This window comes from Centroberyx gerrardi, chromosome 1, assembly GCF_048128805.1.
Source record: "Centroberyx gerrardi isolate f3 chromosome 1, fCenGer3.hap1.cur.20231027, whole genome shotgun sequence".
In the NCBI taxonomy this organism is placed as follows: Eukaryota; Metazoa; Chordata; class Actinopteri; order Beryciformes; family Berycidae; genus Centroberyx; species Centroberyx gerrardi.
Window position 1 is genome coordinate 16798219 of NC_135997.1, and position 16721 is coordinate 16814939.

Sequence of the window (16721 nt, forward strand, 5' to 3'; positions counted from 1 at the left end):
AGATGTTGAATGACAAACTATGAGATAATGTTTTATTTCCCTAAATTGATATATAGCGTTTTGCAAATGAACACTTCAGCTGAGCCTGGCTATGTTGCTGTAAAAATTACAAAGAGAAGACAAGTAACAGTGGAGAGAAACTCTTAACAACCTGGAATAAAGGAAGATAAATTTAACATTTCAGATGAAGAACCAAATAAATCAGGTTCACGTTTTACATGGAGTCTAGATATAGAGAAAATCCAGTTTTAAGACTTTATGTGTGTGAATAGAGAGAGAAGTCAGTTTGACTATATTTCTGAATGTAGGGAAAATTGAGTTTAGCACATAGGCTTGTCTACTTTATTCTTTTTTGATTATTTACTTTGTTTTATTTACTTCTTTTTACTTTATTCTTTTTACTAAAGCACTTTAAAGCTGCACTAGTCCAGGTTCTACTGTAAAACTGCCACCGTCTTATCAGCTAGTTACAGTGCAGCACCTAACCACCATCATCATCATCATCATCATCATCATCATCATCACCAATCATTATCAATCATCATCACTCATCAGTCATCAGTCATCATCATCAGTGCTGTTCCACTGTTACAGAGAGCTTCACTGGTAATACCTTCAGAGGGAGTTCATCCCAAGTCTCAATGTATGGAAACAGCCTGTCGGTGAAAGTGTGTGTGAAGGTGTGTATGTGTGTGTTGGTATCAGGATCGGAGAATGACAGCTTGCCTCTGTTCCAGTCCAGATGCACTCTGATCCTCTGGAGCTTCTCCCTGCCTGGGAGATCAGTGTCTGGATCTAGTGGGGAGAACGCTCTGTATTCACCACAGTAGTACCATATTCTCCATAATCCAGACCATATGTCCCCCTTCCTCTGGACAGACTCTGCTGCCACACCCAGTCCCCAGTCTGTACTGTGTCCAACCTCAACATCCCAGCTGTGAGTCCCCGAGTTAAAGCCCTCTGAGCCCAGGACAGAGCAATAGTAGTCAAACCTCTCTGGATTGTCAGGACGCTGCTGTCTCTCTCCACATCTCGCACTGGTCAGATCCTCAGACAGGAGGAGTTCTGGATGAGCGGTGCTTGGGTCCAGAATCACAGGAGTGTAGGAGACAGTGTCCTTCATCCGGTCCCAGACTGTGAAGCTCAGGTTGCCCAGGTGTTTGGCCACGTCTATCAGAGCTCCTGAGACCAGCTGTGGATCATCCAGCAATGGGCGCTGGACTGTATCCATTGTAGACTTGTAGTTTTGGAGGAATGAGACGTCTTCAGCTGTCAGCTCCTTCTCTATGGCTCTGATGGTGTCGGAAAGGGCTGCTATCGTTCTGCTCAGGCCCTCAGTCTTTTCCTTCATCAGTCGACTCTTCTGCTCCTCTTCCTCCCTCAGCGCAGTCATCCTGGCCTTCTTTTCCTTTTCTAGAAACTGGTGAAGCTTCTTAAACTCCTCCTTAATCTGCCTCTCTGTGTGTAGGACCTGGACCTTAATGTGTTCTGCTGTTAGATCAAAGCTTCCTTTAACGTGATTAAAGAGCTCCAGTTTGTCCTGTAAGAGATTCAGTGATTTCTGGACTTCCTCCTTGCGATCCAGTGCAGCTTCGTCAATCGTTCTGAATCTGTGGTTGGTGTGTTTTTTTGAATCTCGACAGACGACACACACCGGCTGCTGATGGTCCAGACAAAAGAGCTTGAGTTTCTCGGTGTGCAGACTGCAGAGAACCTCAGACCCTGCTGAAGCTCTCTGGTTTCTCGCCAGTAAGAAGGCTTCACACAGGTTCTTTAATGCCAAATTACGAGGTGTTTCACTCTTTGAAGATCTTCTCTTGCAAACTGGACACTCGTGTGCTTGTTTCTCTGTCCGCCATTTGTGCAGACAGGCTTTACAGAAGCTGTGGCCACATGCCAGGAGGACAGGATCTTTAAAGATGTCATGGCAGACAGGACAGGAGAGATCCTCCTTTGATCGGGAAGCCATTTTCTCTCTGAGTGTAGCTAAAAACACACTGGGCAGACCACTCAAACAGGAAGTCACTCAGTTAGTCACCGAACCACTCCCTTCTCTGGAAAGTTCCCGGAAAGTTGCTTTCACTTTGAGTAAAAAAAACTCCATTCAGTGTGTGGAGTCAGGAGCAGGTTGAAGTGGCAGTATCCCAGTATCCCAATATTCCCAGTATAGAAGAGGCGGGCTGTCCTCCCTCAGTGGAAGTCGTGGGTTTGATCTCAAGGTGAATCTTATCGTCTGTCTTTCAGTGTGTGCGTCTCTTCTCAGTGAGGAGCGGAAGAATGATGACCTCCGTTTCCTTGTTTCTCTCAGTTGAGTCAGATAACGGGTGGAGCATTATCAGGTCAAGAGTGAGTTTTATTCCAAAATAATACTCTCTCCTAAATGCTCAACTGTTAACTATAATAGACCAGCAGCCTGTTGCACCAGCTGCTTGGCTGAAACAACCAGTTGTATAATGTTCCATTAAAGTTGTAATATGTAACTTTTTCACATTAAATACCAGTAAATAAACAGGATATATTCTGCATCATCAGTCTGTGTGTTCATGCCTAGATCCCCTGTTTGCCTGAAGTTGCCTAAAGAGCATTCCAGAAATGGATAAAACCCACATACTTTAAATATGTTGATACATACACTACAGTGTGTGTGGTCCAAATAATGGCAGTAATTCAAAGACTCAGTTACAGATGCCACCTTTTCACTGCCAATCAAGAATACTAAACTTTACATATCATCCAGTACTACAAAACAATCCATTTCATTACACTTCACACGTATTTGTCTAGGTTTGATTTAGTTTTAGTCACACAGTGATAGAATGTTAAAGTGAAGTGATTAAAAAAAGTGATAAAATGATTATTGCAAAAAAGGGATGAAATGATCATTGGGAAAAAAAAACACACAAAGAAGAGATCAAACAACATGGTGGAAAAAAGTTGAACAACAATAAGATCCATAAAAATGACAAGGCAAATAAAAATAGATTTGACCACATGATTTGTGAAACCATCTCCCCAATGGATCTTTCCTCTCTCCATATCTCACACTAAATTGTTCCCAAAAAAACCCTTCAGTTCCTCCCCTGGTCTTACTTTATTTCTCTTTTTAGCACTCCTCTCTTAAATGATCATTCTATGGTCACATGAACATTGTCAGGACATAACAGCACTCACCCTTACACTACTTACTATTACTTATAAATTCAGTGATCTAGGAATTTTTAGCTTATTCCACTGTTGCACTTGTCATAAGCCCCGCTGTATAAGAGAGCCAGCTAAATGCCAGTGTGCTGTGTGGGGCAGCAGCAGAGGTGATGATGATGTGCCCTAAGACTGACCCCATCTTGTTACTGTGATCCCAGAAAGAGCAACGTCCCCATGAGACCACATGTTGTTGCTGGAGTGATGAGCATTGTTTCTATGAAGAGGGCAAGAGTGCAGTCATTGTGTACACACTGTACAGGCTAGATATGGATAGAGTGGAGATTGTTTGTGTTTTTAAACACTGCGGCAATTCCCTGAGGAGTCCATCACCTTAACGCTAGAGCACTGTTTGACATTTCTTGATCTGAATTGGTTATTCCAAAAAGGGATTGGAAGTCCCATTTATCCGCTCAATTTCTTGGAGGACTTTAAAATTGCCCTTTTAAAATTGTGTTGTGTTTGCAATGCAGACTGGACTGTTTTCCAGCCCATCTAGTGGAGTGCAAGGACTAGTTTAATGCGGTATGTGTATTGGCATGGACAGAGCTTTGTTACTCAGCAGTTGTAGAATAGAAGAAGGCTGGGTTGAACAAAGGCTAATTTTTTTTTCAGTTAGTGGAGGCATGTAATGGTTAAGACCTTGTTCTGCTGGGACCGAGAGTCGGAAGAAAGAGATAAAGGAGAGCGGGAGGGGAGACGACACTTTCGGATTAGTGGAAAATCCCTACCACTCAAGCATTTTATTAACTGCAGCTCTTCCCCCCCCTCTCTCTGACTGTGGGATCCACCCACCGCGGCCCATCAAACGTGACTCTAAAGAGATCCATAATGGGATGTAAGCTCTTTCCAATCATTCCTCCCCATCTCTCTCCTTTCTGCCAGATTATCCGCATAAGTATGGCTCAGAGGGCGGCTGTGCTGACCACTCAGTGTTTGAGAGGATGAGGAAGTACCAGACATCAGCAGCAGAGGAGCCAGTCAAGGTGAGTTCTTGCATCACACCAGAGCGCCTCCCCCACCCCCAATTCAACTCACAGTTGGACAAGGCCTGAAAAATTAATAAGACCCTATCCCACATCTAATGCACCTTACACTCCCATAAGTGCATATACATGTATATTTTTTTAGCATAGGTCGACACAGTGTGAATCAAACTCCTACCATTGGCAGTGTTAGTGTCACACACACATTAAGCTATACAGTACATGCAAAATTTCTGATGGACTGCTTTAGTGTGAAGCCCTGTCGGAGTGAATGATGTGCTTTAAAAGCCTGAGAGCTGTGTGGATTTCACATTGGGACTGGACTGTCAGGCTGTGTTCACTGGAACTGTAGTATGATATTATATGACTTTTTCAAGCTGTGAATCACATCATCTGATGCCCTTTCTCACTGGTACAATTGTGTGTTGTAGGTTATTTTAATATTTTTTCATTAAGCCTTTCATTCTGTGACAGATATTGACTCATATCTTGCTCATAGGTGGTTTGCGCACACACGCACGTGTATATACACCCACACATGACGACGACTGCCGTGCTTTCATGTGTGTAGCATGTGTGTTGGCTGTGACTTTGATTGCTTTACTGTTTACTGTATTCTGTTGTTTTTAATGTGTATGTTGTTGTTTCTACTGTCCATAAGCATAAGGCACTAAGCACATTGTGTATATGTGTACTAGATTACTATCTGTCTATAGGAGAAAGCCGGGGCACAAGCCTTTCATTGTATTGCCATATTGTTTTTTTAATGCACATGACAATAAAACTTGAACCTGAGCTTGATCTGTTCAGGGTTAAAATAACAGCAACATTATGCTAAAAAGGAAACATGGAAGTGATTTGGCTAGAATATGTATCCGCTCTGAGAGAGAGCTTTTTCGATTGCTCTTTTGTCTTAATCCTGCTAAATTATCAGCCACAAAGAAGAGGAGATGACTGAGTGTGAGTCATCCCTAGCATGAAACCTGGAGTTTTCCCTTCTGGAAAGTTCTGGAAGACTTATCTGTATTAAAATTCCCCCCCTTCTTCCAACATGACTAGACAATCATGGTCAAGCAGCTTGTTTTCATTCCTTTTGTGTTATCACATTCAGGGCAGGAAACTCAGCTTCTACACAGTGGCTGATGATTTCTAACATTCACCAGTCATTTCCCCCTATTTAACCAGACAAATGTGTTTTTTCAAATAAAAAAAAAAAAGAACTACCATGCAAGATGGTTGCCTACCTCCCTCAGAATAGAAAGAACTTACAAGACATATTCAGAAGTTACTAGCATTTGGCTGGTGGTTAGTGTTAATTTCCCACCCCAGCCTCCTCATTTCGTGACTACCTTGCCTTCCCTCTTCTATGTTCCTCCTGTTGGGTCCTGACGGTTGTTGTTGTTGGTGCAGGAGGTGAGCAGTGTGCTGGAGGAGGAGAGCTTCCACGGTCCAGTCATCCTGAGGAGGAAGAGGGCGGCGGGCATAGAGAAGAACACCTGCCAGCTCTTCATCCAGACTGACCACCTTTTCTTCAAATACTACGGCACAAGGGAGGCTGTCATTGCTCAGGTATACACCCATGCATAAACATTACTTCAGTCTGGATGCTTTTTTGCTGCCCGTTATATACACACACATATATATATTGGAGAACATATGCCAATCAGACCATTTTCTATTTCAGTTGCTAAAAAGATGTCACAATGTAATAGCAGTATTTGTAGAATGGCAGCATCTAGGAATGTTTTGCACTTTTTTGTTATTGTATCCTTTTCCTCAATTTACTGCATGTATTAAATTATTTTTTGCATCATAAGCCTCTGGTTCGACATTCTCCCTGTGCGACCTCTGATTCTCTTCTTGATATATTGCTTATTATTTTGGAATTTATGCACCATTAGTTGACCATTATATGGGCTTGGTTCTTAGAGCAGAGCAGACACATCTCATTTTTATTTGCATCTATGGACGGGCGAGAATGGAGCTTAACCTGCTGGGATTTCAGGGCTCTCTCTCTCTCTCTCTCTCTCTCTCTCTCTCTCTCTCTCTCTCTCTCTCTCTCTCTCTCTCTCTCTCTCTCTCTCTCTCTCTCTCTCTCTCTCTCTCTCTCTCTCTCTCTCTCTCTCTCTCTCTCTCTCTCTCTCTCTCTCTCTCTCTCTCTCTCTCTCTCTCTCTCTCTCTCTCTCTCTCACACCTCTCCACTTATTCAATAAGAGAAACTCTGGATTGAAAAAGCTCAGGCTATTCATTGCAGTGAAAATAGCAGAAGCTATAGTGTTTGTGCGTAGGTTTGATGAGCTGAGATTGGCTACACCAGTTTCCTGGCTGACAGAATGAATGAGTGTCATGGACTAATGATTCAGTGTAAGAAAGCCAGAGAGCAGCATATGCGGGGCCATTTAAAGAAAGATGAAATGGTCAAATTTCTGTTCTCTGGACAGATTAAACTATTCTTTAGACAATTGTTTCACCATGGGTTAGATAAATATTTTGTGAGGGATAGTTAAGTTTTAATAGTGTTTTCAAATTTGAGGAACATAGCTATGAAAGTATTACTGCAACTGTTTTAATTTGACAAGACAGACACAGTGTTGAGCTCATTCCCCCGCTATTCAATACCAAATGGATAAGGACTGTGTATTTAGAGAAATTGTTTGTGATAAAACTATTCTTGGTTAACAAGGCTGTGCTGTCAGGGTGTTCCTGTTTTATTTGCATTACTGCTAATCTAACAGCTTGCTTTCTCTGCAGATCTCCAGCCATGTAAAGGCTATTGACTCCATTTACCAGACCACAGACTTCCTGGGCATCCGAAACATCAGCTTCATGGTCAAAAGGATTAAGGTGAGTTAAAGCTCCATTAAGGGTTGATTTGAAGCTCAGGTGAGTTCCAGCTGCCATCTGAGTCTGGACCTGTGGGCCAAGTCGCTCTGTCAAAATCAATTTATGAAAACACCTTACCCAAAAGGGCTGAAGCTGGCAATATTTTAATTGGAATAGTTTCTAAATACCTTTCTCCTCAAATAGGAACTGCCATAGCTAACTTTGCAATGAACGTTGTGGTGTAGACACAGTGCAGTGTTTCCCACAGAATTTTGGCAAACTGTGGGGGGGTCACCAATGGGGGGGTGTTAATACCATTAGTAAAAAAAAAAAAGCTATGTTTTTTTGTGCCAAGGACCTCTTCGTTTAATTTTTCTACTCTCTCACTTTATCAGTTTGGGTATCTCTCCTTTCTCACTTCTCTTCTGTAATGGGCCAAATCTCTGTTCTCCGTTCAGATAAACACGACCCGCGACGAGAAGGACAAGTACAATCCTTTCCGCTTTGCCAACATTGGAGTGGAGAAGTTTTTGGAGCTTAACTCGGAGCAGAACCACGATGACTACTGCCTGGCCTACGTCTTCACTGACAGGGACTTTGATGATGGGGTGCTTGGCTTAGCTTGGGTCGGGGCTCCCTCAGGTCGGTACAATACACACACACACACCCACACACCAGAATGTGAGAGTATATAATAATAATAATGATGCTTCTATTGATCCCTGTAGGGAAACTCTCCGCCCCCCTCCACATGGCGGTCAGAGCACAGGGTCAGCTACAGAACAGCCCCCCTGCTGTTCCCATGTGCTAGGCATTTTCTGAGTAGTTTTTTGCTGACAGGCTCAGATCATTTCACCTGTACTTCTGACTTGTTCATTTCAGATGAGTTCAGTTTGGGCTCTCAGGTCTCAGCAGGTCTCAGTAGCAGAATTGTGGTTATGAGCAGAGGAACTTGAGACTGGACTGCTGGTTGCCTTGCTCAGCCGTCCGCATCCTGGTACTGATGTTCATTGGAATAACGATTCTCAGATAGGACTCTGTCTCCATTAACCCCGGCAGACCCTGATAAGCGTTATCATCCCGGTGACTGCATTAACCCCCCACCCCACCCCAACACACACACACACACACACCACATCAGTAAAAGTGTAATTTTATTTCCAAGGACAAGCCAAGCGAATGCATTTTTAAGTTGTGGGATTTTGTCCTGTCAGCGTTTCGCCTCTAGATTCCCACTCTGTCCGTAGGAGTTCGTCAGAGCTGCAGTGCTTCTCACACCAGGTTCACCCAGGGACAGACAGAGAGCCTCACTCGGAAAAGGATTTACTTCGAAAATGCAAGCGAAAGCCAAGATTTGTAAAGAATTGATCTTGATGCCCAAATCAACAGGTTATATTGATTTCATTTTTGTGAAGTGTCAAAGGCTTAAACTAATCTATATCATTATTCATAGTATGAACATAGATATAGCTATCTTTTTTTGTATCATATTCTTCTAAGTGATAATACAGTGGAATCTAGGACTGTGTCAAAAAGCATTTACAGAAATGAGGCCAGTAATCTTCTATAATAGGCCTGCGCCCCTCGATGGAGTTTCATAGAGGTAGAGGGAAGATACAGGCAGAGAGTCCATGCAGATAGAAGTATTTAAATATTCACTTCCTTTTTTTCCTGCAGTGCTCTGTCACTCTAATCTCGCCCATTCTCTCCCCTGTAGTGCCGGCCTGTTAGACTGCTGTCAGCCCGGAGGTTATAAGGACAAAGGGAATCAATGCAACAGCCGCTTGGCAAACAGGCAGCAGTGACCCAGTCAGGCACACTTACAGATACAGACACACAAACGCAGACTCACACACAGTTCATTTTTCATTTCAATAAATCTCTAAATAAACAAAACCAGTAGTGAGGCGACGGTGTTGCTACAGGAGTGTGACGCGGTAATTACCGAGCCCTGAAGCCCAAACTCTCACCTCTGAATGAATGTTCACACTTTTGAATAACATGACGATGCAGTGAGTGACTGGGGTATGAACCCAGCTCTCCTCAGTGGCAAGGAGAGCTTAGAGATTTGCTGTGGCTGTAGTTTGGATAATGCTTTAACTGCTTTTTGTGTATGCTTTGCTAAACCTGTCCTGACATATTAGTAGAAAACCCCTGAGAATACTAGATCTAACTGATCAACAATCAACCATAGAACAGAATGATGTAGGACAAACATCAGGAAGAGCAAGCAATGTGTATGTTGTATTTTTTTCCCCTCTGTCTGTATCTATCACAGAGTGAGTAGCAATAGTGTTGACGTATGATTAGCTAACAAGCAGTGTTTACTTGATGATGTTTGCAGCTGGTTATTTATGTCAGTGGCACTGCCTCAGGCTGTCCCCCATAGTCGAGTTCTGGGTGGTTTTGGTTGGCTCTCCTGCCTGTGTCTTTGATTAAGTTCAGACACCACACCCGCAACACGAAGAAAACAACAACAAACTCTCAGGCGATCAATATGGGCAAATTAGCAATGCTGTAAGCTGAATGAATCGATCCGGGACAAGAGATGGAGAAGGAGAGGGGAGGGACTGAGCTGTGTGCTGAATGCGTTAGCAGAGTCGAGGAGAAATGGGCATCAGGGATACTGGTCAAGCACAGCTAATGGTCTTCTTATTGGATTTGACTTGGCTTCAGCGCAGCGGCTACAGACACATATACAGTCATATACACTCACACACATAGTGCACACATCATTTATTGCCTTAAGTGCTTCGGTCTCATGTTTCTGTGTGGCTAGCAGCTGTCTCTGGTGTTGCCTGCTAATGACTGAACGTATGGCTGATGGGAAGTGAAAGCTGCCACCTTCCCTGCAGCCCGGCTCCGGGGCTCTGCTTCTTCCAGCCATGCTTCCTGGACTTGGATGCAAGTGGTTTCCGAATAGCAGCCCTGCCATAAATACCGGCTTTTGTTGACAGTGTGTTGGAAATGTTTATTCAATTCTGTGGTGATTTTTGAGGCCGTAGTTTTGTGGTGTTTCACAATTATCCTGTATGTGTCCATTTATCCTTGTCTGTGAGTTGCGCCTTGCGATTAGCGTTCCTCATTGCCGATGCAGTCGGTCTGTGTTCAGCGTATGTTATGATTCTTGACTGTTCCCTTTGCCTCATGAATTAATTTAGCATTTTTTGTGACCGATCCACCTGCAATTCAGGCACCAACTATTTAGCCTTTTTGGAGCTCTTAAGTTAAAGGGCCGACTTTCCCAAAAGAACATACTTACCCTGCTGACTTACAATAGCTTAAGTCGATCTTACTGATGAGATGCTTTTGAGAAACTGGGCCTTCTTTTGGTTGCCTCTTTGTGTTTCTGACATTAAAAAGACACTAGTAATGTTAGTAGTATTTAATTACTTATTGACACCACCAATTTTACACCTCTCCTCCAAACAGGTTTTTGAACTACTTTCCCTCTACATGCAGAGCAATATGTATCTTTTTTTTTTTATTTCAGGGAAACTGACACTGCAGAGACTTGGCTCATACATCTGTCCATTTTCTATGCAAGAGTAACTTGCTGCATCTGTCATTGTTAGTTTATGGTTCAGTGACTTTCTTTGAGTGTGGAAGTACATGAGTAGTGTTCTCTGTGACTTGTGGAGCAGCGACCCGTGGCCCCCTGCTGCGGCCGAGCTGTCCCTCTCCCCTGGAGAGGTTCAGCACCACCTGGCCACTCTTTTGCTGCTCTGTGTGTGTGTGTGTGTGTGTGTGTGCTCATGTGTGTGTTTAACCTGCAAGAGTACCTGGCTGAACGGTTCAACTGTCCAATCCTGCTATTCACACCTTGTCCCACAGGAGCAAGCATGTTTTGTTTTTTTGGTTGAGAATGTATATTACTTCCATTCGATTTTTTTCCCACTGCTTTGTTGTTGCCGTTGTTGCCAATTGTTAAAAATACAACTATAATTCAGTGTGTATGCATTTTTCTTTGCTTTTTGGGTAGTATGATATTCCAATGCTCTGTTGTTTTTTATTCTGCTTTCCCAGGAAGCTCCGGGGGAATCTGTGAGAAGAGTAAGCTGTACTCTGATGGGAAGAGGAAGTCTCTGAACACAGGCATCATCACTGTGCAGAACTACGCCTCCCATGTCCCTCCCAAGGTCTCACACATCACCTTCGCTCATGAAGTTGGCCACAACTTTGGCTCTCCTGTAAGTACTATGATCTGAACCTGGCCTTTACCAGTAGGCTTCTCTCTCTTGTGTGTAAAGTGTTTTTCTTACCAAGCCGTGCAACATATTATATGTAGCTCTCTCTCATATCTCTCAACCCTCTCTTTTCCTTTATTTCTTGACCTTATTCACCTGTTTTTTTACAGCATGACTCTGGGACAGAATGCACCCCAGGAGAGTCTAAGATGCAGGACAAGAAGGAGCAGGGCAACTACATCATGTACGCCAGAGCCACATCAGGGGACAAGCTCAACAATAACAAGTTCTCTATCTGCAGTATCCGCAATATCAGCCAGGTGCTGGAAAAGAAGAGGGGAAGCTGTTTTGTCGGTAAATGCTCTCTTATGATCAAACTATTCTGTGTGTGTGTGTGTGTGTGTGTGTGTGTGTGTGTGTGAGAGAGAGAGAGAGAGAGAGCGAGAGAGATACTGTCCTCACTGAATCATGTCTGTCTGCAGAGTCTGGCCAGCCTATCTGTGGTAATGGGCTAGTGGAGCCAGGGGAACAGTGTGACTGCGGCTACAGCGATCAGTGTAAAGACCAGTGCTGCTTTGACGCCAACGAGGCTGACGGCAAGAAGTGCAAACTCAAGCCTGGAAAAATCTGCAGGTCATTAGCATGCAGCGAGACAGTTAATCAGCACACATATTTTGTAGCATTTATTCAAAGTAAAAAAGTATTTTTTGTATAACATTTGGTTGACTGATTGCATATTTGTGAATCGTTCTTCACAGTCCCAGTCAAGGCCCATGTTGCACACCAGAGTGCAGCTATAAGGGCACCAATGAGAAATGCAGGCTGGAGTCGGAGTGTGCCCATGAGGGCACGTGCAATGGAGCCACTCCCCTCTGTCCCACCTCAGAACCAAAGGCCAACTTCACCGCCTGCCATGGAGAGACACAAGTCTGCCTCAATGGGGTAAGTTGGAATCAGTTGCATTCTTGAGTGAGCGTGCGCTTGTTTGTGTTTAAAATAAAAGGATTTGTAGAGCTGTAGATGTCTTGGCATGACTCATGACTTGACATATCTGATTTTGCCTGACCCGTCTGTTTTGCCCAGGGCTGCTCTGGTTCTATCTGTGAGAAATACGGTCTGGAGGTTTGCACCTGTGCTGTCCAGGAGGGCAAGGACGAGGCAGCTGAGCTGTGCCATGTCTGCTGCATGGAGAAAAGTGAGTGGCAGCCTACAACACTATCGCTGAATCAAAACACACAAACACATTTTATTCATCCCAGAAGGCAGTTCAGTTGTTACAGCAGCAACACACACTGGAAACAAAATAAACATCAGAACAAAATGCTATAATAAAGCTAAAACAATGCTTTATTTGTCCCACCATACAATCACCTGACCTACTGACATATCAAAATATGACACAGTGCTCACAGTAATTACTTGTTATTGTGCAGGACTTAATTGATGAGGTTGTTTCTCGATGTGTTCACATCCATGACTCATATTTTTCAGAAATATTTGCTGTGCTCTAAACTCTGTCAAACTTCTTCAAGTCTTTACAGATCAGTATTTTATTTTATCTGTTTGAGCGCAAAGCTCCAGTCTGACAGACTTAGTTATCATCAATATCAAAGAGATCACTCACTCTCCCTCTGCCTACAGTGAAACCCAACACCTGCAGCAGCACAGGCTCAGAGAGATGGGCCAGCTTTTTCAACAAGAAGATCACTACACTGCAGCCCGGCTCACCCTGCAATGACTTTAAGGGCTACTGTGATGTGTTCATGAAGTGTCGTCTGGTGGATGCTGACGGGCCTCTGGCCAGGCTAAAGAAGGCCATCTTCAATGCAGAACTCTACGAGAATATTGCGGAGTGGATAGTGGTGAGTGTCCCAGTACAAGAATTGCACTTGCAATTCTGTCCAGTGGAGCCAACACAGCCAAGATTGGTCAACACAATGACACACATACATGTATATATCCTGTACAGTCCTGTGCATTTCTGTAAGAAGTGTTTTTGAAATGGTTACAGGACCTTTATTTAGATGCCCTCTAATACACTTGTGTGTTTTACAGGCTCACTGGTGGGCAGTGCTGTTGATGGGTATTGCTCTCATCATGCTAATGGCTGGCTTCATCAAGATCTGCAGCGTCCACACCCCCAGCAGCAACCCCAAGCTGCCCCCACCAAAGCCACTGCCAGGTACATCTTCATATATGTGTGTATGTCTCTCTGTGAAGATCAGCAAACCTCTCCCCAAGTTAGAAACAACAGAGGCACGACATGATTCACAGAGTCCTGCACAGACTAACGTTGGAGCTGCTCCACTGATAGTGAAGTGGGCGAGCAGCTGTGTGGGCACAGTCACCTGACTCTGCAAACTCAGGCTCCAATTCATCGTTAATGTTGCTGCCCTGGTTTTCTGGTTTGTTGCTTTAGGAGAGAGTTGCTCCATGTTCACAGACGGTGATTGCAGGAAGACAGGATTAACATGAATTCTGTTTAAGTAAAACTTGTGCAGTTTGCCACATAATGCATTTGCAAAGCTAACCAAAACTATTTGTAAAGTTGTGAGGCAGCTTTTCAATGCTACGCACGGAGAACTCCCACTCTAAGTAAACTGTGATCCTTTGTGTTGGAGCTCTTGAAATCTGTGATCACAAGGCTTTCTCTGACTATTGCCAGCAATCCTAGCTCATCAGGATTATTGGCTATCCAGCTCACTTTTGTTGCTTTTTGATCTTCTTGATAAATGAGTTGTGTGTTTATAAGGCTGTGTTGGTGATCCTCATGGCATGAGGAACATTTTGTATGTGATCCCTGTCTTTGTCTCATCATCTGCTGTGTGCACCTTGCTGATGGTGTAACAAGAACGTGTGAAGAGAAAAATCATTGTGGAGTAACATTCGCTTTCACAGTTGTTGGACTTGAAAAGATCAGAATCAGAGTCAGAGTCAGAACTTTAATTGCCAAGTACAATGTAAAAGGAATTTCTCTTGTTACAGGTGTCAACATACAATCTAATAAGAAAAATGTACAATACAAATAAAAGATGTGCAGTTAGTTATGTACAGATATGTGCAATGAGTATAAGTACAGGTACATTATATGATCAGTGATATGTACAGTTAAAGTGCAGGTAATAATAGTAAAAGTAATAGTGTGTGTCCAGCCTTACTGAGATGTCTGTGTCCTTCAGGTACATTGAAGAGGAGAAGAGCCCAGAACGCAAACCCACAGTCCCAGGCGCAGCGCCACCACCGCCAGCCCAGAGAGAACTATCAGATGGGTCAGATGAGACGCTGAGACACTGGTCTTCTCTTTGCCTTGGTTCTTCCTAGTGCCTACAATGGGAGCACTTCACTCCAAAGAGTTACCTTTACCACCACCTATTGCAACATTCTGAAAACTGGCAACTGAACTGATTTCACTGGACAAAGCCCAAAGTTTCCTGGGCCTAACAAACTCACCCAGCACCTCTGCTCTGAGAGCCAGATTAGCAGTGGTTCACACAGCTTTTACAGGAAATAAATAAGATAACTTTTTCAAGGAGGGACAGGAGGAGAAAATCACTGATTTCTGTTATGTGGTCTTTATCTTTTCCATTTGAATGCTTTTTTTTTTTTACCGGAATGGAGGAGAGAGAGGAGGAGCCTTGTGGTAGAATCCTCTTCTTCTCTCCTCCATTCACGCTATCCTTTCTCCTGTTTTTCCTCTCTGAGGTGCTGCCATCATCAGCACGATAACAAGACTGCAAGTCCCATGAGTTTTTTGCTGCCAATCAAAACCAGGAATGAGACATTGTATTGGAAGAAAACTCTTTTTTGCCAATGTAATTAGATTGTTTTAAATCAAAACACAATGGAAAACTGAAGCTTTTATTTCTAAAGCATACATGTTCTTTCTGTGTGCAATTGTACAGACGTTGCAGTATAGTTTTTTTTTCCGTGTTTCATATGAATTTGATTTTCTGTCTGATGATTATTTACTGTTTTAATTCACTTTCTCAGGATTAATAAAACAACAGCAAACAAGTGTATGGGGCGGATCTGGGAAGATGGCTGCCTGTGTATTCCAGGGGCAAAGTCCCTCCTGGCCACTCCCTGTGGTTCACAGTCGCTGCCATGGGATGTAGATGGTGTCTGAGCAGCCTGGTAGAATGTAGCAACAAGCTGAATAAGATTATAGTGTCATCTGATAAAAGATTGAGGGTTGTGGAGGTGATGGATGTATATTTTCTGGTGTGGTATGGTTTTGCAGGTGGAAGGTGTTATGTGGCTACGTTTACATAAAGGTGCAGGCTGAAATGAATGGTAAAAGAATAGCTTTTTTTTTTTTTTTTTCAACTTTGATTGTATCACACCTTTATTGTATCACCGCTGTTTCCCCCTGACTGACCCTTGCTTTGGCACTGATTTGTGACACATTTGTAAAACAACCACTTTATACTACAGATGTGCTCGTCTGTTCATTCCAAGTGAATGATTGATGAGAATAGGGAGACAAAATGGGGGAATCTATTCTATTGCTTTAGTGCAGAAGGCTGTTGGCAGACTAGGCTGTTGGCCAAGATGTTGATAGATGTTCTCCTTCAAGGCAAAGGCTGTTGGCTGAAGTCTGGGGACACAGGTAGGCCATATGTAGGGAGTAATTGTAGGATAGAAAGCCACAATGTCCCAGTCTGATTGTCCTGGCTGTATTCTCACTTGTTCTGTTGTCCCCCTCTGAATTACAGACGCTTGGGGCTGTTCTTAAAAAAAAAAAAAGAAAGTTGTTTTAAAAACCACTCCAAGCCAGTTAGTGGAGTCTCCTGGGCTTCGGCCATGCATTACAAATGTAATGATGGTTTGCCAGATGAAGAACCAGGCTGGTTTTAATGTGATTGTGGATTTTGCTTTTAGTGATTTTACTTGCAGTTCAGATTATTTGTATATGTGGAAGAACTGAATCAATTGATGAAAACTAGAAATTCTAATTTTATTGTGGCTTCATTGCTGTGAGTGTCCAGCTGAGTTCAGCTGGTGTTAACTGAAATTTACTAGGGCAAACAATCAACTATCTCTGTGTGTCAGTCACCCACCGCTGTCCTGTCGTCTCTCTTCCTGATCCTGACCTTCATGATCAGGATTTACTCAAGGGATTTTCTTACCCACTAGAGACCTTTGTTTTTCCCCCATGGTTTGTGTAATGACATTAAAAAACGTGCCTACTCGGAGTAGAGTGTGATTGAAGTCGGTGTTTCATTGCCACTGATCTTTACCAAGGCAGAACCCGTAGTGAGGTGGCAGTTCATCCAAAGACTCTCCTCAGTCTGGACTGCTGAAATCTAAAGAGGGTTGAGGAAGCGTATTGGAAACAAAGTGATTCGACATAGGGCTGGGAGATAAGAACAATATGATAAGTTTGACAAGAAATTATTTTAATGTATGATATTTGTCAACTTGTTAAATTAGCAAATTGATGTTCTTCGCATTTAACTCTTTCAAATAATGATCCCTAAGTTGTTTCATATTTCATTTTGTGAGACATTTTAATTAGTATTTGCCT

The 16721-nt window shown here is 43.1% G+C and overlaps 2 protein-coding genes across 2 annotated transcripts in view; one reads left to right on the top strand and one right to left on the bottom strand.

The window, feature by feature from the left end:
• The window catches only part of adam10a (ADAM metallopeptidase domain 10a), a 52449-nt gene extending 36060 nt beyond the window's left edge, over positions 1-16389 (top strand). The window contains exons 5-16 of the mRNA XM_071903661.2: positions 4084-4184; positions 5595-5753; positions 6936-7028; positions 7466-7649; positions 11034-11197; positions 11365-11548; positions 11677-11827; positions 11953-12136; positions 12278-12389; positions 12836-13056; positions 13250-13376; positions 14374-16389. Of these exons, the coding sequence (XP_071759762.2) occupies positions 4084-4184; positions 5595-5753; positions 6936-7028; positions 7466-7649; positions 11034-11197; positions 11365-11548; positions 11677-11827; positions 11953-12136; positions 12278-12389; positions 12836-13056; positions 13250-13376; positions 14374-14480 (1787 nt within the window). The 3' untranslated portion in view covers positions 14481-16389. The remainder of the gene's footprint in view (positions 1-4083; positions 4185-5594; positions 5754-6935; positions 7029-7465; positions 7650-11033; positions 11198-11364; positions 11549-11676; positions 11828-11952; positions 12137-12277; positions 12390-12835; positions 13057-13249; positions 13377-14373) is intronic.
• Positions 324-2132, bottom strand: LOC139915160 (E3 ubiquitin-protein ligase TRIM39-like). Its single transcript, XM_071903664.2, has one exon. It carries the CDS (start codon positions 1967-1969, stop codon positions 572-574), a length of 1398 nt encoding a protein of 465 aa, XP_071759765.2. The 5' UTR covers positions 1970-2132; the 3' UTR covers positions 324-571.
• Positions 16390-16721: the final 332 nt, after the last annotated feature.